Raw genomic sequence first — 21600 nt, forward strand, 5'->3', positions numbered from 1 at the left:
CAGGTGAGGTGCAGTATTGCAGCAAGGAAACTGGAGAAGAGGGTTTGGTGCAATGACACAATCTTGTTTAATCCCAGTCTTCATTGAGATAGAGTCTGTGGTGGTGACATGGTGGGCATACATCTCTGTCATAGCTGCACAGTCTCCTATCACTCGTCTGGGAAGAGGAGGCGGTGGGGGCGAGTGCACTCTGGAGGGATGATGACTATGTTCAAGAAGAGAGACCAGTCCGATTTGTGGTAACTATAGAGGAGTCTCTCTGCTGTCAGCATAGGGAAAATCATTGCAAGGGTCCTCCTCAGAATCCTCCTCCCAGTGACTGAGAAACTCCTCGAGTCGCTGTCCATTTTCACCCATTGAGAGCCAGCACAAGCATGATATTCATTGCGTGGCAAAATCAAGAAAAACACAAGGAATAGCACCAATCTCTCTATGTCACCTAATCCGACCTTGTGAAAGCCTTTGACTGTCAACTACGAAGGCTTTAAGGAGGTACTCCTCAAATTTGTCTGCTCTTATCACTGTACTCTGCCTAGTCCATCATGACCTGTAAGGAGCCACAGTGGTAATTTAAAATTATCGGTCAGGATAAAGTTTTTTTTTTACACAATAAATATGGAATATTTTGCTACAGGGAATGGTTAATGCCTGTACGCCATTGTATCTCTTTAAAGCTGCATATCTATTTGAAACATAGACATATACAGGCCTTGGAAGAAGGATTGGCCTTTCAGCTTATTGCACCACTGGTCAGTAAGATCATGGCTGATCTGGTAGTGGTCTCGGAGCTCCACTTTCCTGCCTGTCTGCCTTAACCCTGGACTCCCTTATCTATCAAAAATCTGTCTGACTCTGTCTTGAATAAATTAAATGACCCAGCCACCACTAGTCTCTCTGGGAATGAGAATTGTAGCTGCTAACGACTCTGAAAGAAAATAAATTCTCTTCACCTCCATCTTAATAGGGAAGCCTCTCATACTTAAACGGTTAGCCTGGTTCTAGACAAGACCATGTTTTTATTACATGGCCACTACTTTAAATTTGTAAAATTCTTGAATCCTGAATAAACGGTTTACCCATCCTTTGCTGAAGATTTTCAAGTTTTCCCAAATGACTTTGTTTTTGGTGATTATTGTAGGAAACCGGAATCGGAAAAACAGTAAATGGATTCAGGAAAAATGGGGTGGTTGGTCGCCTTGCCAAAGAGTTGGTGTGCCGGTGGAAAAAATTAATTCCTGAGGAAACCTCCAGGTAGGCTCTCAAATAGAATTTATAGAAGGGGTCTGAAATTGACGCACATGCAATACAAATGCAAATTCTTGTGCTCTGTGATGTGTTACCAAGTTGGTTGCTTCTACCACATGAATTCCAAACCATTTGCACATAGGTGTAAAGTGATTGTGAAAATGTCTGAATGCAAAAACCTAGGCTCTGAAATCCTTGTGGGCCAGAGGGGGTTTTGGTTTCTGCCAGGACTGGGTTAAGAATATGGGCAGAACCTGATTGCGCCAGGAATTTGACCTAAGACACTGACCCTCGGGGATCCAAAGGAAAGGGGTGGGGGTTGGGAGGGGAAGTGGGGTGTGGGGGTTGGTTGCAGCTCTTGGATGGGTGCAATTCTTGGGCTTTTCTGTTAGGCTCCAACAGAATTGATGTAAGCCATTTTCACGATGCCTCCAAACCGTGACTAGGTTATGGTAATTGACCCTGGATGACAGTGGACCATTTAGAACGAACAATTTTCTGGCCATTTATTTCTTCAGCCCAGGAGAGTCTGATGGCACAGCACAATTAGGCCATGTGCTCCTCTGCTCTTTGGCAGATGTTTAAGGCTGGTGCCACTGTACCAATTGCTATATCTTGGTCCTTCAAGGTAAGGTTCTTTTGGTGTCTCTGTCAGGATTGGGATGAATTCAACTGTCAAAACACATGTGTTAAATACTATTGGGTTTATAAGTCTGTTCATTAATATTTTGGAAGTGTTAGGATAAAAGGTAGTTTTTAAGGGATTTATAATTAAGGTATATTTTGAAGTGCGTATAATGTTTTTGTGCCTGGGAGGGTAAAGCCTATAATTAGATTCATGCTGGAGAAAGGTGTTTCTATGTGTGGGGGTTGACTCAGTTTCAACAGTTTTAAAAAAAATTGTGCTAGAAAGGGCATAAGCATGTGGGGGTTGCTTAGCAACTGGGACCCTGTAAGGTAGAGAATCATAGAATCCCTAAAGTGCAGAAGGAGGACATTCGGCCCCTCAAGTCTGCACCAACCCTTTGAAAGAGCTCCCTACCTGAGCATAGTCCCCCACCCTATTGCTGTAACCCCATAACCTAGCCTAACCTTTTGGACACTAAGGGGCAATTTAGCATGGCCTGTCCACCTAACCTCCACATCTTTAGGGAGGGAAACCGGCACACCCAGAGTAAACCCACACAGCCACGGGGAGAATGTGCAAGCTTCACAGTCGCTCAAGGTTGGAATTGAACCAGGGTCCCTAGCACTGAGACACCAGGGCTAGCCATTGTGCCATCACATAGATTTTAAGTTTTTTAGTTTTCACTGAATTTGTGGGCAGTTGGAGACAGGATCCCGGAGTGAACATCTTCATTCTGCTGGAAGAAAGACTGGACAGGGCAGTAGTTTCAAAGAGCCACGCTTCCTAAATTACAAGTTACAGTCCAGATAACCAAGGAATTGGGACAGAAAACGTTTCAAGACGACTGGAGTTAAGAGAACAGAGACCAAGGTATTGTTAGAATTCAAGAAAGAGTAAACAATGTCTTCTGAGTTAGAGACAATTGCAGTGATCATATTTAAAGTGGGACAGCTGACTTCAGAGATAGATTAAATGTAATTTTACTATACTATGAGAGTTAAAGCAAAGACATCCTAAAGGGATTGCTGTGAAATCCCGGACTAGATTTTTTGTTTAAAGTGGAGCATAAGCTTTGGTTTAAGTGTCATTTCTAGATTTCCGAATCCAAACCGCTAAGGGAATGCAGTATTATGAGATGAGAAGATTTTAAAACACGGAGTTTGGAAACTAGCCAAAATTCACCAATGCTTAAGTTGGGTTCAGAGCAGAGTGCTTGTACTTGAACACAGTAATCTTGTTTACTTAAAAGTAGTCTGATTTAACACCATGTCAATCCTAAAACCTGTGCATAATTGTTAAGCCAAGGGCGAGCAAAAAAGTATTGTATTATAATCCAATTTTTACATGCTTAATAAATATTTTTTTCGTGTTGAAATGAATTAGGAGTCCTAAGACTCTGTTCCTTTATGTTTTATAAAGACAAAAGTAGAAAGTTACGGTCTTTTGGCCATGGTTTCATTCTGGGATCTGCCTGTCCAGTTATAACACAGCTGGGATTGTAACAACACTTAATTAAGTCTCCTATTTTTTTGCTGCCCATTGGTGTCCAAATAACGTCTGCGAAAGGTGTTGCGGTGTCTCAGCATCGTTTTAAAAGAGATATTTGCAGTGAAGATCTGTGAATCAATGCCTTCATGGTTGGCATCAGAAGTACTGGATAGAATGGTTCAATTTAAATAATATTATTCTTTATTGTCACAAGTAGGCTGACATTAACACAGCAATGAAGTTTCTGTGAAAGGCCCCTAGTCGCCACATTCCGGCGCCTGTTCGGGTACATAGAGGGAGAATTCAGAATGTCCAAATTACCTAACAGCTCATCTTTCGGGACATTTGGGAGGAAACCCACCCACTTGGCAAGACGGTGACCCAAGCCAGGAATCGAACCTGGGACCCTGGAGCTGTGAAGCAACCGTGCTACCCGCTGTGCTGCCATGTTGCCCACTTTCCCCTTCCCTGGGTGAATGCAGCTTCAACAACTCTCAATATAATTTTTGATTATATTTCTGGAAATGTAGGGGTCCATCGTTTACCAATACTTCTCGCATATAATGGGCAGCAGGGTAGCATGGTGGTTAGCATAAATGCTTCACAGCTCCAGGGTCCCAGGTTCGAATCCCGGCTGGGTCACTGTCTGTGTGGAGTCTGCACATCCTCCCCCTGTGTGCGTGGGTTTCCTCCGGGTGCTCCGGTTTCCTCCCACAGTCCAAAGATGTGCGGGTTAGGTGGATTGGCCATGCTAAATTGCCCGTAGTGTCCTAATAAAAGTAAGGTTAAGGGGGGGTTGTTGGGTTACGGGTATAGGGTGGATACGTGGGTTTGAGTAGGGTGATCATGGCTCGGCACAACATTGAGGGCCGAAGGGCCTGTTCTGTGCTGTACTGTTCTATGTTCTATAACTGCCTAAATTAGTGAGGATGGGTCATATAAACATGTGGACAGATATGTGCTGTGGAAACTGAGGAACTAATTATTTGATGTTTTGAAACAAAGAATGTTTGTAGTATGGTGGTAAGCATATTGGGCGGCATTCACTGTTTCAGAAACAAAGTGTTGATGCTGGGACTGAATCGGTGGACTTCTAAGACAACTAAATTGGTGCTAGTCCCAGAGCAATTCATGATCCGTTAATGGGCTAGCAGCAACGGCATGTGGAACTCGATCGATTCCAATGAAAAACGGTGTCAGATTCGCCGGACTTGGGATTGCCACTCGAGAGGCTGATGAGCTGCAGCTGCATATTAGCACTCAATTCCCCCCACACACCATCCCAGCAAACAAGATGGCAGCACAGGGAGTGGCAGCCCGGTTTGCAGTCGCAGAGCTGGAGTCCTTGCTGGACACTGTGGAGGAGAGGCGGGCTACCCTGTTCTCCGGAGTGGGAAGAAGGCTGCTGTTGTGTTCTCTATTTTGCTTTACCAGGATGGCTCGGATGCGTAGTGTTGAATAAAGAACACAAAGCTTTGTTTACGAACAGAGCTATAAATTTATTACACTACTGACTAAGATTCCATCACATTCCTAAAGCAGAAGGTTTCTCTATTAAACTGTGCTATCTCTAACTCGCAGATTTTCTCAGGTACAATTGCTCTCTCTCTCATGCCTCACTATCTTATCCAGCTCTCGCATAACTCGTGACTCTCAGAATCCCTTAAATCACATGATAGATATAAATGACTGTTCTGTGGTTCCCTCCAGAGGCAAGAAGTATCATCATTAACTTGTTAACTCTTTACATCCCAGTCAACACACATATCATTACAGCTGCCACCCACTGCCATACTCCGGGCCATGGCGCAGGTGGCAGAGGAAGTGAGCGCGTGTGCCCACCACACTCACGACCGGACAGCAATGCTGCAAAAAACTGCACAAGCACCTCCAGGCGGTCAGGGTGAGTAAGCAGCACTGCGTCTCTGACCGTCTCTGTCTGTCCGTCTCAGGCCGTCTTTGTGTGTGTGTCTCGCTGTGTGTGTGCGTGTGTGTGTGTTTCTGTGTGTGAATCTGCCTGTGTGTGAATCTGCCTGTGTGTGAATCTGCCTGTGTGTGAATCTGCCTGTGTGTGAATCTGCCTGTGTGTGAATCTACCTGTGTGTGAATCTGCCTGTGTGTGAATCTGCCTGTGTGTGAATCTGCCTGTGTGTGAATCTGCCTGTGTGTGAATCTGCCTGTGTGTGAATCTGCCTGTGTGTGAATCTGCCTGTGTGTGAATCTGCCTGTGTGTGAATCTGCCTGTGTGTGAATCTGCCTGTGTGTGAATCTGCCTGGGTGTGAATCTGCCTGGGTGTGAATCTGCCTGGGTGTGAGTCTGCCTGGGTGTGAGTCTGCCTGGGTGTGAGTCTCTGTCTGCGTGTGAGTCTCTGTCTGCGTGTGAGTCTCTGTCTGCGTGTGAGTCTCTGTCTGCGTGTGTGAGTCTCTGTCTGCGTGTGTGTGTCTCTCTGTCTGCGTGTGTGTGTCTCTCTGTCTGCGTGTGTGTGTCTCTCTGTCTGCGTGTGTGTGTCTCTCTGTCTGCGTGTGTGTGTCTCTCTGTCTGCGTGTGTGTGTCTCTCTGTCTGCGTGTGTGTGTCTCTCTGTCTGCGTGTGTGTGTCTCTCTGTCTGCGTGTGTGTGTCTCTCTGTCTGCGTGTGTGTGTCTCTCTGTCTGCGTGTGTGTGTCTCTCTGTCTGCGTGTGTGTGTCTCTCTGTCTGCGTGTGTGTGTCTCTCTGTCTGCGTGTGTGTGTGTCTGTCTGTCTGCGTGTGTGTGTGTCTCTGTCTGTCTGCGTGTGTGTGTGTGTGTCTCTGTCTGTCTGCGTGTGTGTGTGTGTCTCTGTCTGTCTGCGTGTGTGTGTGTGTGTGTCTCTGTCTGTCTGCGTGTGTGTGTGTGTGTCTCTGTCTGTCTGCGTGTGTGTGTGTGTGTCTCTGTCTGTCTGCGTGTGTGTCTCTGTCTGTCTGCGTGTGTGTGTGTGTGTGTCTCTGTCTGTCTGCGTGTGTGTGTGTGTGTGTCTCTGTCTGCGTGTGTGTGTGTCTCTGTCTGTCTGCGTGTGTGTGTGTCTCTGTCTGTCTGCGTGTGTGTGTCTCTGTCTGTCTGCGTGTGTGTGTCTCTGTCTGTCTGCGTGTGTGTGTGTCTCTGTCTGTCTGCGTGTGTGTGTGTCTCTGTCTGTCTGAGTGTGTGTGTGTGTTTCTCTGTCTGTCTGCGTGTGTGTGTGTGTGTCTCTGTCTGTCTGTGTGTGCGTGTGTGTGTCTCTGTCTGTCTGTGTGTGCGTGTGTGTGTCTCTGTCTGTCTGTGTGTGCGTGTGTGTGTCTCTGTCTGTCTGTGTGTGATGGAACCATCAATTCTACGGACAGGTGCTTGTAGGATTAGAATAGCGGTTTTAATATAATTACAACAGAGCCAGCCTGTTAGCCGTTGAACTTTCGGTGAACTGGCTGGCTGACTCTGTGGCACGGATCTTTATACAGCAGCTCCAGGGAGAGGAGTTCTGGGCGGAGCCAAGGGGGGAGCCCAGTACAAACTCTCGAGTACTCCCAGAGCTACTCCCCTTGGTGGTCAGGTAGTGCAACTGCACTTACAATATTGATACATATATATACTTGGAACAGAGTGACATTGGTAACTTATAATACCGTGTGAATCTTATTCACCACAGTGTGTCTCTGTCTGTGTGTGTGTCTCTGTCTGTGTGTGTGTCTCTGTCTGTGTGTGTGTCTCTGTCTGTGTGTGTGTCTCTGTCTGTGTGTGTGTCTCTGTCTGTGTGTGTGTCTCTGTCTGTGTGTGTGTCTCTGTCTGTGTAATGAAAATGAAAATTGCTTATTGTCACGAGTAGGCTTCAATGAAGTTACTGTGAAAAGCCCCTAGTCGCCACATTCCGGCGCCTGTCCGGGGAGGCTGGTACGGGAATCGAACCGTGCTGCTGGCCTGCTTTAAAAACCAGTGATTTAGCTGAGTGAGCTAAACCAGCCCCTGTGTGTGTCTCTGTCTGTGTGTGTGTCTCTGTCTGTGTGTGTGTGTCTATGTGTGTCTGTCTGTGTGTGTGTGTCTGTGCGTGCATGCATACGTGTGTGTGTACATGTGTACCACCCTAGTGCCTGGGACTTCCCCCATCGTGGGCCGATAACCCCCTAGATCTGGGGCATCCTGGCAATGGCAGCAAACTCTGTTGCCCAGGCTTCCTGGTGGGTTCGGTCCACATGGAATTTGATATACTGTGGCCTATAGAGCCTCCATGACAGCGTGGATGCACCTGTGCCGTGGGGTATGTGAGATTCTGGACAGGTCCCCACTGAGTTCCTGGAAAACCCTTTGGCATTAAAAATCAGGGCGACCGCCACCTTGACTGCCGCCAGGTGCATGTGTCCTTCCCCATACCTGCATGGTGCCAGGTGCGCCATGATCTGGCAGATTATGCTGTATGGCGTCCCCTACTCAGTCAAAGTATTCGACTGCAAACCCGGTCTGGCGGGTCCTCAAAATGATGGGCACTCCAGTACACACAAGGCTTAATATAGCGCCTTCCTCCCACCTCCTCCTTGACCTGTTAATGGCCAGCTCTCGACCCTCACCGGCTGGCTCCTGTTTCTTTTGGGGGCAAGCTCAACTGTGGCAGGGTCCTCCCGGAGCAGCTCCTATTCATACAGTGCATCCCCCGGGGCTATGGCGACCAGGAGGAAGGCCACCATTGCTGGTTGAATTAGTCCATTTTCTGCACAGGGTGAAACACAGACATGCTAGCACGGTGCATATCCTCCATGTCCAGCAGGTGCATTGTGGCCCTGGCCTGCATTACAGCCCTTGCCCCCGCATGTCAGTGCGGTGTGCAGCAAGGTGGCTGCCTTGTAGGCCGCTGCAATGGCAGTCCGTGCCTGGACACTCCAGTCCCCGTGGGGTGTAGGTGGGGGAACTCCCTCAGCAGCCACGGCGCCCGTTTCCCAATTTTTTAAATCATAAGTGAACCAAGTCGTCGGTAACTCCTGCTGCTGTAGGAGGAGCATTGCTGGAGCCCTGGATAATACCGAGTCAGGTCTGTTAATGATATGCCAGCGGCGGTTACTGTATGTGTGGAGTAGAATGCGTTGATGCCGCTGTCAAGGCACCAGGCGACATTACATCATGGCGCTGGCCACTATTTTCGGCTCGCGTGCTATTCTCCGCCCGATTGAGTAACGCCATTCCAGCGTCGCTGGAGGCAGAATCCCGCGCATTGTCTTTTCACTTCTGAAAATTATTTGAAATTCTTCTCCCTTTGCTTTGAATCTTGTGTGCGAATTAAGTCTGCACTTAAGCCACTTCCCAATGTGAATGGCAGTATAATGTCAAATTGTGTAACATTTTGGGACTGAAAAGGTAAAACGTCATGCTTGTGCAGTCTGAGCTACTCTCGTGTTGTTTGTTGGAACATTGTTGAATCAGAGCTCACGGAATGTTTCTCTGCATGTAACTGTTATCCGACCTTGGGAGTACTTGAGATGGGAAAAGGGTTTACTTTTTCCCAGTGTAACTTGTATCAGCTTCATCGTCCTCGAATTCTGAAGCAGATGTTTTCAAGGATCTGGTTTTCCATGCAATAGCTAAACCGTGTGCCTCTGAAGCATACAGGGCAAGTTGACATCTCGATCTTAGGCTGACCGACAGAAAGCTGCTGCAATTTGGAATTAAATTGGCGCAATATTAGATAGGAATGAATGTGGCCTCAACATCCCTGGGCAAGGGAGTGGAAATATGAATCGGGATTTCAGCTTTTAATAATTATCCAGAGCCTGTACATCTCGTCAGGGTGATGGGCTGATAGAATTGGGCTCAGTCGTGATAGTTAGCCAAATCGAACAGCTTGCCTCATGCCCTGAGAATGTTCAAGCTGTGCAGCCCTGGATGAGTAGCAGTGTCTGGGCAGTTGTGACCCAAACACGAGTCTTGAGGTGAGAAAGGTTAAAGGCAAAATAGAAAGAAATCTACTTTTGACATCCGGTGTTGGCAGGAAACGCTGCCACGGTGAATATAGTGTAATCCGATGGTGTTTGAGAGAGGACTCCTCTGTGCACTGATTATCCTTAACTAATGCTAATGCGTTACGGAATTTTTGTCAGTTAAAAAAAAAAGAGAATTGCCAGAAGCTAGTTTGAACCAACCCAAACATATTTTAATTTGGTATTTGCACAGTTGACAGTTGAATTTAAACTCCTATTTGCACCACCCTGTTCCTAGCTCTACTTTATTATTTTAAGATGTACTTACCAGAAGAGCTGTTCCTCTGGTTCTATTTGAAGTGTGAGGCAATGCTATGTAAGTACATAGTTTTTGATTCAGATTGTTTACACTATACCTTCGCTATGGTAGAGCAATAACTAACTTTATGGAAATGGAGACAGTGAATTATGCATTCAGAGACTTCATTTTACTCGTATTTTTGCATATGATATTTTAATGTATATTTTACATGTTCACCACCCTTCACTGCACAAAGGACTGTTAAGATGATATACTGTGAACATATTCTTGTCATGAGGTTATTTTTGTGAGGTTTTTCTCTTTTCAATTGATCCTTAATTTTATTGGAATGTCATTTTTTTTCTTTAAGGAATAACAGTGAACAAAATGAAAGGATGAGGAATAATGACTATGGCCATTTTGGGAAAAAGGAAAACACGGACAAATCGTCTGGGCTCTCCAGTCATGAAGAGACTTTGCACGTGACTGATGTGAATAAGCCTGCAAAATGCAATGAGGGAGAAAGTCCACAGAAAAGAGAGGGGGCTATGTCTAATCAACAACCGTCTAAGAACAATTCCAATCAGTTAAAGACTGGTAAGCAGAAACCTTCATTGGGGGAGAGAGAAAAATACAGTAATTGTGCATCAAAAAACATATCTCTGCATGATGAACAATTGCCTAAAAATGTTCAGAAAAGTAACCAATCGAAACCATCAGATAAGGACCAAAATGACTTTTCTGGAAAAGGTGAAAAGCCTACAAGTGGCCTTAAAGTCAAAAGGTCAAATAAAAACCGGCACAAGAAGGATTCTTCACTGGAAAACCCTGCTACATCCTCTGTTATGAGTCAGGAAAATTGTCTTTTGGAAAAGGGCACTGGTGAGAATGGGAAAAAGAATAAAAGAAAATCCACGGATGAAACAGAAAATTCGAAATTATCGAGCAAGATGCAGAAATGGTCTTCAAAAGACAAAGAAAGGAGTGGAGCAGACAAATCGCAGGACATGCCTTGTATGGCAAAAGAGAGCATTAAAGCCTGTAAAGTGGAAGATGTATCTGAATTCGAAAAGGAAGAGTTTGAAAAACCAACTATGACATTTGAATCGTATCTAAACTATGAGGAACCAAAAAGAAAAGCAAAACGAATCCACACAAATAAGAATTTGTCTATTCCGGGAAAACACACGGATTCTAAGTTGAGCACAATAAAAAAAGAGAATGCCGGATCTCACAGTAAGGGAAGCAACAGAAGGAAAAATACAGACCGAAGACCGCAACATGAGGAAGATATTTGGCTTGCCACACCTAAAAAGGTATCTTTTTAAAGTAAATTGTAAGCCAAAGGTTTTGGAGGAGAAAGGAAGGAATCAACATTGAGGGATTTAAGAAAGAAACACTAGAGAATAGAGGCATGAAAGCATGATCATCAATTGTATAGAGATGACACTGATCACAAGTAGACCAGTATCAAAAGAGCATGCGCAGATGTGAACTTATCTAGCAAGGTTTCTGTTTGTGTTTCGAATGCTGGATGGCTAAATATCCATCAGTGTTTCACATCTGTTTTCCCTGCTTGCGTTTGGGGCCGAAAGTCAGTGGTTGGATGAGGTGTGACCTTGGAGGCATTTAAAGCTAAGATCAAAAATTTTTAAATCCAATTCTGGCACCTTGACTATCCCTGATTTTAATTGAACCAGTATCAAAGGCTGTGCCTTCAGCTGCCTTTGCTCCATGCTCTGGAATTCACTCCCAAAACCCCTTGATCTCGCTTTTTTCCTTCTTTTAGAAACTGACCTTGGAGCCAAGCTTTTGCCTTCTTTCCTAATATCTTCTTAAGTGGCTTAGTATCAAATTTTGCTTCAGAATTCTCTTGTGAGGTGCCTTGGGGTGTAATGTGATGTTAAATGTGTTGTAAAAATCAAAGTTGTTGTATTTGACATGGGGACAATGCAGAGCATGGCAAGAGCCAGATAGCAGAAGTGTGGAGCTTTAGACACGTAATGTAATGAGCAGCAACGTTCTGAATCCATTATAATTTATGGAATAGAATTGAGGATTTCGGCGATGGAATTGCTGGAGAAATCCGCGTTCGGGTGCCAAAGGCATGGATTAGAATTTCTGCATCGAATGCTTTGGAAGCTATTCTGGGATGGTTTACTAGACTGATATCAGGAATGGGAGTGTTGTCATATGAGGAAATGTTGGACAAGTTAGGCTTGTATCCACAAGTAAGAGAAAATTTGACCGAAACCTTTAAGATCTTGACCAGGTAGATCGGACGAGCTTGTTTTCTCTTGTGGGAGAATCTGCAATAAGGAATCACTATTTGAAAATAAGGGGTCGCTCATTTAAGACCGAGATGAGGGGAGATTATTCCAGAGAGCCATGAGTCTTTGGAACTCTCTTCCTCGAAAGGCAGTGGAAGCAGAATCTTTGAATATTTTGAAGCTGGATTAATTCTTGATTTGATAGCTATCAGAGGTGGGCAGGAATGTGAAGTTGAGGTTACAATCAGATCAGCCATGATATTATTGAACAGCGGAGCAGGTTCGAGGGGCTGAGTGGCCTATTCGTCCTAATTCATCTGTTACGTATCTTAAGAGAGGCCAATTATGTTTGAAGACTGTTATAACCTGCCTGCTTACCATTGGCTGGAGACTAATGACACTCCCACAATCCTGTGGGAGTATGATCTGCCCCAGTGAGGGGAGCGGAGAAATAATTAGCAGACTCCCTGCATAAATAGAGTTGGCCAGTTTGGAACCAGCAGAGAGAGAGAGAGGAGTGAGCTGCAAGGGAAGTTGCTGCTGTTGTATATATATGTTATTGTAAATAAATGTTATTTCTTTGTATCCTGAAGACTCGTGCTGGATTCTTCGTGGCCCTCACAAAAAAGACTTGGAGCGAGACAGTCTTATGGAAGGCAACTACGGGTGTGATTCTTCCAAAGGGGAATAAAGTCCCCGAGCGAGTGCGTTTAGAGTGTGCTTTCCGGCGCAAGCAGTGCCGAGAAACACATGGCTATTCAACGTGACTCGAGTTGTATATGGGGCTGAGGCACATAGCCCCATTTTGTACAGTGGGGAGTTCCGCTCACCAGAACTCCCCAGTGTAGCAAGTGATCAGGACACCATTTTTAAAAGGCATCCTGATCTAAAAGGCCCCTGAAACGATCCCCGACCTCCACCCCAGCCCAAACACACTATGGGAGGGTCCCCCAGGTTCCCCATATCCCTCTCTAGCACCTACGCCAGGCACCTCCGGCCCAATCGTGCGCAGGAAATGCCAGCTTGGCCTCTTAGTGCCAACCTGGCACACTGGCAGAGCCACCTGGATACCTTGGGAATGACAGGCTGGCACCCATATTGCAAAGACCGTGTTGAATCTCGCTAGGTATGGCGAGCCGGGTCAGTCCAGGGAGGGGGGTCACCCAGCGTTCATGGGCTGTGCTGCGCCGTGGCAAACTACTTTTCTGGCGTACCGTGGCCGTTGAATTGCGCCATAAGCCCCTCTGACCAACTCTTTACGATGCTGAACTTTTTTAACTTTCGCCCATTTGTAAATAGGCTCCTAGACAAAGTAAAAAGGCTCAAATTAATTCAAGTAATATATCTACATACATAGATGGCAATTAGTGCTGAGAGAGACTCTGGACTTGATCTGATCTAAGAGGAAGTTCTGGATGTTGGCCTGTCTCCAATCTACTTCTGTTTCTCCAATGTGGTTACCATGTTCAAGGGTGGAAAAACACATAACAGTTCCATTAGGCTTTAATTCAGATCTAAATTTAGATTATCTGGAGAGCAATAAAGAACATGGATTCTCCTAACTGCTAAATTGCATTTGAGGTGAACTTTTTTTTTTCTAGTTATTCTTTCATCTTTTTTCTAATCGTCCTTCTGAGTGGTTTGCTAAGCCATTTCGGAGACCAGGTAAGAGACAACCACATTGCTGTGGGTCGAATCCCAGAGAGGGTAGGGATGACAGATTGCCTTCCCCGCAATGCATTGAGCAGACTAGATTGTTTTGTATGACAATAGATAGTAAAACTAAGTTTGTATTTAAGATTTATTCTTTGAATTTAAATTTCACAAGCTGCCATGGTGGGATCTGAACTCACTTCCCCAGAGCATTATCTGGGTGGCTGGACTATTAGTTGCCGCAATATCGATTTCCTGTTGTACCAGACCTTTTTTAAGGTATGTTTTTTTAAAGTTTCACATGAAACACCGTAAATCAAGCTGAATGTATTCAACTGCCATCGTGATCATTGAGAATTTGATTTCAGTTTTTTGAAATTGGAAAATGAAAAGCTGGTCCAATTTAGTAATAAAAAAAAAGTTGTTGCGTTGTCAATGAAAACAACAACTGGGACTGTTTATTGCAGATTTTACCCAGCTTGGCCCGCATGCAACTCCAGTCCAAGCGACCACTCTTTACAAACCACTTGGTTATATTGAACCACCACAAAGAATTACAATGTTTGAAAAATGGACATTCCTAAAAGTTCAAGAAGATGTCTCCTCACCTCGGGGCAGTTAGGGATATGTAACAAATAATGGCCTTGCAAGCAAAACCCACATCCTGAAGAAAATGCATTATAAAAAAAAGCAAGCTGCAAAACTCTCAGCCACACCACACACTTGTTGCTATAGTGATTCTGAACAAATTTCTTCTTGCACACTAAATTGATGACTCAAGTCACCATCTCCCCATGTAGAGAATTACTATGTTAAAACACTTCCTGATTTTTAAATCTTCTCTGGGCCTTCTCTGCTCAAGTAGAAATAGTTCCAGTATCTTTCCTATGGTTAATTATAGCTTATCCCTGACATTATCCTTCTCAGCCTATATTGTGGTTTTCATTTCATCTTTTTTAAGGATACTCAAAGTACATGTAGTAACCATGAACTAATCTTTCCCTTGTACAAATTGGTCATTACCTCTCTTTTTTTAAACTCTATGCCCAAAGTTATGAAATCCAATATAGGCTTCTTCCACAGTTTTATTTTGTACTCCATTCGCTGTAGAGCTGTTAGTTGTCCAGAAATCATGATAGCAAGTCTTTCTTTCTATCTACCTACACTTGTAATTTCCCTGAGTTATGTATTTTTGAACCCTGAGGTCATAGTTCAGACAGTGAAGATGAAGATGCAAAGAAAGAAAAACTGAAAAAGGCTCTTGTTGCTGAAGAAGTTCTTTTGAAGCAAGTTGAACAAATTTTACAAATCGATGAGCGTAAACGAGGCTACAACAGCATCTTTGAAATAAAGGAACCCACTGAAGATGAAATAGAGGCATACAGAATGAAACGTCAAAGACCTGAAGATCCTATGGCTTCTTTCCTTGGGCAGTAATATTAGATGATTAGATAAATCATCTCAAGCAGCCATTTTGTGCTGCTTCACACATTACCTTTCCTCCATTGCAAGGTCAGAGTGGGATGTTTACTGACGATTGCACCATTCACAAGTCCTCAGATACGGAAGCAGCCTGTGGCTGTGTGCACCAAGGCTTGGATTGGTCAGTGCTAAGTAACATTACCTGGCATCTTTGTGGTATGAATGACCACCAACAAGAAGAGAGGATCAAACCATCTATCCTTGACATGCAAAATAGGCATTACCATTGCTAAATCCCAACCACTAACATCTTGGGGGCCAACATTGACAAGAAAAGAATGGGAAACATACTGAAATGACATGGAAGTAGCTAGAACAGACTTCAGGTAAGTGGAAGGGGATAGCGAGGAGAGAGGTGGAGTATAGGGTCTCCCTGTACATTGATGATCTCATACTTGATGTGACAGACCTGTCCCCACCATGGATGATCTAATGGAACTGCTGAGATGCCTTGGCTCTTTTTTCAGGGTACAAACTAAACTTGAGACTGTTTTCCAGTTAATCCCCTGGGGAGGAGAGTTAATATAGGGGGTGCTAAATTTTTATATAAGACCTATTCCAGCTTTAGGCATCTGGGGGTTCAAGTAGCCTGAGATTAGGCCCATCTCCGTAAACTGAACTAAATGAGGTTGATAGGCGGAGTCAGGGCCCATCTCCAAAGGTGGGATGATCTTCTCCTGTCCTTGGCGGGCAGGGTTCAGCCAGTCAAGATTAATATTTTGTCAAGATTTTTGTTTTTGTCCCAGTGTTTGCCGGTCTTTCCCCCTAAATTTTTGTTTGCGGGAGTTGAAAAGTTGGTCACTTCCTTTATATGGATGGGCAAGACCACGAGGATTCGAAGGACAGTCCTTCACAAGGATATACATCAGTGGGCTTGATGCTGCCGACCCTGATATTTCATTACTGGGCAGCAAATGCGGAGAAGCTGTTGGGTGAGTGCAGTGATCCGGAGCCACGTGGGTGCAGATGGAATCAAAGTTGTGTAGAGAGGGTCTGGTCTGAGGGAATTAGCAACAGTCTGCTCCCTTTCTCACCGACAAAGTATTCGACAAATCCAGTGGCTGTTTCCACTTGGAGACAAGTTCAACAGCATATAGAACATACAGTGCAGAAGGAGGCCATTCGGCCCATCGAGTCTGCACCGACCCACTTAAGTCCTCACTTCCACCCTATCCCCGTAACCCAATAACCCCTCCTAACCTTTTTTTGGTCACTAAGAGCAATTTATCATGGCCAATCCACCTAACCTGCACATCTTTGGACTGTGGGAGGAAACGGGAGCACCCGGAGGAAACCCACGCAGACACGGGGAGAATGTGCAGACTCCGCACAGACATTGACCCAGCGGGGTATCGAACCTGGGACCCTGGCATTGTGAAGCCACAGTGCTATCCACTTGAGCTACCGTGCTGCCCAAAGGGGAGCTCAGTTTAGTGAGCTCAGTTGGCTCTGATTTGTGTGAAACATCTGTTTGAGCCTGCGAGATTGGAAGCCATTTTCGCGGGGGAGGGGGTGGCAGGAGTTGAGGCGTTGGAGAGAATTGGGAATTGGTGATCTGTTCCTGGAGGGCTGGTTTGCCAGTTTGGAGGAACTGGGGAGAGGTTCGAGCTCTCGCAATCTGCCTTATTCAGATATTTATACTCAACTTTGCAAAACATGTTTCCCCAACATTCCCCATGGTGCCACCAACCTGTGTTTTAGAGAGGGTTCTTTGACTCGCAGGTTCGGAGGAAGGGAGCAGCTCCAGTATTTCTGGACCGATTATATCGGAGGATTGGTGGAGGGGGTTAAGGCCAGATGGGAGGAGGAACTAGGGCCCGTTCTGGATGATTTTAGGTGTGGAGTGAGGCCCTGCGGAGGGTGAACTCCACGTCCTTGTGCACGATGCTTGGTTTAATGCAACTCTCGAGTAGTGTTTAGGGTGCACCTGACTAGGTCCAGAATCAGTCGTTTGTTTAGCTTGAAGATAAGTACAAGCGTTGCTCAGGGAATCTGGCAAACCATGTGCACGTGTTTGGGTCCTGCCCCAAGCCCGTGGGTTTTTGGGTTTCCTCCTTTGGCACCATGTCGGCGATTCTGAAAGTTGAACTGGAGCCCTGTCCTTTAGTGGCCATATTTGGGGTGTCAGACTCGCCTGAGCTGTAGACGGGTGGAGGGCCGATGTCCTCTCTTTCGCCTCGCTGATTGCCCAGAGTCGAGTGCTGTTCAGGTAGAGCTCTGCTTCTCCACTCAATGCTTCAGTGTGGTTGGGAGATCCGATGGCGTTCCTATTCTTCGAGAAAGTCAAGTAAACCATGAGGGGTGCAATTGATGAGTTTTACCAGAGGTGGCAGCAATTATTGTGTATTGTGGTCACTGTTGTGCTAAAGGGGGAGGGATTAAGTTTTGTGAGGGATTAGGTTATGTTTTGGGGTTGTTTGTGTGTATTAGTGTTTTATTCTGTTTTGTTGTTTGTATTATTTTATATATAAAATAGCCAGAGTAGAGATGGAAAAATATTTGGGAGTGACACTTATCCAAATTAGTTATTGCGGACTAGGACTTCAAAACATCAAATGAATTATCTGTACAGATCCAAATTAGGATCTGCTGTCTTAATGTAGTATGACACTCAGCATAATGATGTGCAAGCCAGAGGCTCATTTTGAATATCAATGTCAATAGAAAAACGCAACTCTTCAAACTTGCAGTTATATATACTGTACCCGTATATGCTGTACCTCCATAACTTCTTAGAGGTGTATACATATTACTTGGTGAAATAGAAATGAGAAATGCAGTGTTAGTTGAAGTTGAAAAAAACTAATTTGGGAAAGAAAACCTAATTAGAAACTGATTTAAGCTTTGTGTAAAGGAGGCATCTGTGTTCCAGGGAGAGTGATTAATTCCTCGAATGATTTGAGAGTGACATATGAGGTATCTCTTTTTTTAAGATGAAATCTGAGAACACTTCCAAAAGCAAAAGATTAATACATGGATTTACGGAAGTCATTTGATGAGGTGCCACATCAGGAGGGGAGCGTTAAAAATTCTAATACAGTATTTCAGATCAATGCAGTCCTATGAACAGAGAAATGTTTAGGAGGGAAACAACAATAGGGAGGAATTGATGTTTCATATTACTGAATGTGGCCAGGAATCTGTAACAATACTCTTTTTTTTGTTTGACCATTTATGTAAATGACCTGGCCACCGGTCCACAAGGAATGATATTGAAACCTAAAAGATACAATAATTGGGTGACATAGTGAGCAGTCGAGAAATGTGAGGTGGTCCTTGTTTGGGGAGAAAGAGAGTGAAAGGTAACCATAAATTTTACTGACAGTAAAGAATTCTACTTTCTAATCAAAGGCTGTTTAGAAAAATATAAAAAGGGAATTGAGCAAGTGTTTGAAATCCAGAAACGTATAGAACAGAGCAGGGTAATGGAATTAGAGTTTGTAACTTTGGGCGATGAGCTAGCACCAGACAAAAATGGGCTGATTTGACCACCTTCCGTTTTATAATTTCTAGGATTCAGGATGGTATAACTTGTATGCTAAATAACAGTGTACACCAGCTTTCCTTTGTGTAATGGGAGTGTCCCTTTAAGAAATGTGTGTTTATCAAATGGCTTCAGTGATGTCATAATGTTGGTGGAGCTGGGCTGTGGCTCTGGCTTTTACTTTCATTTTGAGCTGGGAGCTGGCTGTGGAACTGAGTTTTACTTTTGGTTTACACAGTTGGAAGCTGGATTCAGACAAAGAAGGCTTCTCTTCTCTCTCTCCCTCTCTCTCTCTCCCTCTCTCTGCATGTTAAAAGGTGTCCAGATCACTTGATAATTTAAAAATGATAACTGTTTTCTGCAAAGAATTCAAACCTACTGTTTTGGTAAAAAGGGTTGTTCTGCTTTTATTGGATGTTGTTATCAAGTTGAAACAGCAGAAAGGGAAGTTATTAAGGGTTATTTATATATATATATATATATATAGTATTGTAGCTGTGTGGGGTATTTCTCTTTGTAGTTAATAAGTAGGCTTACTATGTGTGTTTATATAAATGTTAACTGAATTCATAGAATAAACTTTGTTTTTGATTTAAAGTGCTTAAGGCCTCTGTTGAATAACACCTGAAAGGTAGGCCCTTATGCTCCTCATAACCAAAATCTCTTAAACGTTGTGGGTCAGGTGAACTCTATGATACACTTTGGTGTTCTTTAAACCCTGGCCCATAACACTTGCTGCTGTTAATTTATGTCACTTGTTTCACCACAACCGTGTAACTGAGTTGAATATTCACCTGCTTCTTCCTCCTTTTACTGAATTGCTCCATGGCAATTTTTATACATGGTTCTGTGTGTGCTCGCCATTTGACTAAATTTCTCGGTAGAAGTTTTATTGTTCTGTTAACAAAAGAACAATGCGGTCAAAATGTATTTTACTTGGTTTCTTTTATATTCTACAGGGGAAAATTGATATAAATACTTTGTTAGATATCCCATTGCCTAAATTTCTCCCAGATGTGACTGATATGCCTTCTGATAGTCCACCTGCATCTCCCATCAAGAAATGTAAGTGACGTCGCAAAACATTTAAGTCGGCAATTTTCTCTTTCTCTGTCGTTTTTTTTCTTGTTCTCCTTTCATGGCAACCTTTCCAGCATCTGTTATCTAGCTTTTAAAGACTGATGTCTTCCACCAATGCTCCTAGCTGGGTATCATGTGAGTGAGTACAAGCAGCTCCGTGATACTGGACAAAGCACTGCCTTTACTTCCCCCTACAGTGAGGCACCAGGCCTCCATCTTGAGCTTTCTCGTGATTAGAGATCAAAATCTCGCTCATTTCTTTTGATTATTTGATATGCACTTCAAATGATCCTGCTGGATACTTCCATCAGGCTCCGAACTCGTGGAAGGTGACGGACATTTCAGTTGGGAATTTATTCGGAGAAAGATCAAAATTATCCAAACGTAAATGCTGAATATAAATGCTTTTTTTTATAATATCATCTGACTGGTCACCTCGGGCTGCAAAGTAAGAATGAAGTGACTAATTAACATTAGGGAGCTCTGTGCAATAACAGGGTAAAAAGTAAGAAACTTCTCAACACGCAGTGTTTCAATTATGTGGGTCAGCTGCAAGTAGGACAGTAGGCAGTGTTAACAAAGTACAGTGCAACTGGGAGCTGCCTGGCCCGATAAAGCTGGTTTGTGACTCGGGTGCATTTATAGGGTGAATGACCTGCCAAAGCCCAGCTGGTTACAGTGAGCTTGGAATTCGAATTAAGATCTTTTTAAAATGGCATTTGTTGACTGGGAATTATTCCACATGCTCATTGACCTGGAGATCAGCAGCTCGAGGAGTAAATCCATGGCCAGTGTGAAGAACGGGTTTCATGTCACTGGACGCTACAACCAGCATTATAACAGGAAGGGGATGTACCACTGGGATGGGCTGCACCTGAATGGTTACAGTCCAAACGGAAAGGATAAATAGGAACAGAGAAAATAATTAAAAACAATACAGTGGTAGGTGGCTCTTTGGAATAGAAGCAATAACCAAAAGAAAAAGAGGGGATGAGAAAAAAGTACTGTTAGAGATAAAGGTGATATAAGTGCGCAGAGTACAGAATACAGAGTACAGAATAATAAAATACTTGTTAAAGCAATGGAGGAATCATTAACAAAAAAAACTAAATGACATATTTGGTAATGCACAGAGCATCGGGAAAGAGTGAACCCCTTAGTGCTGTGGGGAGGGTTTAAGTTGATTTTGATGTGGGATGAACAGTAGGTGATCCCAAGGGAGAAAAAAAAATTAGGAGCAATGAACAAGGCAGGAAGTAAATGGAACAGAAAAGGCAAAACTGACTAGGAAGGTGTGAATGTAAGCTGTATTACAAATAGGTTTGATTAGTTAACGGGTGCAAGTTGCTGTGGGGTTGATCTAATGGCTATACTGAGGGCCTATCTTAAACATGGGCAGCAATGGGAGCTAAATATTCCTGGTTACAGGAAAAGACGGGGAAAGAAAAAGAAAGTGGGTGTGGTGGCAGTAATAATTCGAGGATAATATTACAGTTCCACAGAAGGACAATTAACTTCGAGTTCAAACTCTATTTGGATAAGCAACAAAGGAGCGGACATGTTTCTGGGTTTACTATAATCTCCTGAATCACAGAATTATTGCAGCACAGAAGGAGGCCACTCAGCCCGTCAAGTCTGTGCCAGCTCCACAAATAAGCAATTTACCTAGTACCATTCTCCCACTTTCTTCCGTACCCAGGCATGTTCTCCTTTTTCACATGATCAATTTCCCTCTTGAATACCTTGATTTGACCTTCCTCCACCACACTCAGGCAGCAGATCCAGATCTTTTTTTAAAAAAGTATTTTATTACAAACTTATTCAAACAGCTACAAACCATAAATAATCCAACATGCTCCCCCATCTCACAGTCTGTACAGGTTTTTCCAATTTCCTTCCCCCCCCCCCCCCCCCCCCAAAACCCGTGACAAGGTTCCTCGATCATGGCCCACCTTGCCTTGAAGACCTCCGCTAAGCCCCTCAGATCGTACTTGATTTTCTCCAAGTGAAGGAAGTCACACAGGTCCCCCAGCCAGGCCACCACACCGGGCATTCAGAGAGACGAAGGCCACGACATCAC

The 21600-nt window shown here is 44.1% G+C and overlaps 1 protein-coding gene across 1 annotated transcript in view; it reads left to right on the top strand.

Annotated features, from left to right (window-relative positions):
• The window catches only part of eloal (elongin A, like), a 178526-nt gene that overhangs the window by 119712 nt on the left and 37214 nt on the right, over positions 1-21600 (top strand). Inside the window, exons 4-6 of the mRNA XM_038801049.1 lie at positions 1139-1251; positions 9922-10867; positions 19400-19505. Of these exons, the coding sequence (XP_038656977.1) occupies positions 1139-1251; positions 9922-10867; positions 19400-19505 (1165 nt within the window). The remainder of the gene's footprint in view (positions 1-1138; positions 1252-9921; positions 10868-19399; positions 19506-21600) is intronic.

The sequence above is a fragment of the Scyliorhinus canicula genome, chromosome 6, assembly GCF_902713615.1.
Source record: "Scyliorhinus canicula chromosome 6, sScyCan1.1, whole genome shotgun sequence".
In the NCBI taxonomy this organism is placed as follows: domain Eukaryota; kingdom Metazoa; phylum Chordata; class Chondrichthyes; order Carcharhiniformes; family Scyliorhinidae; genus Scyliorhinus; species Scyliorhinus canicula.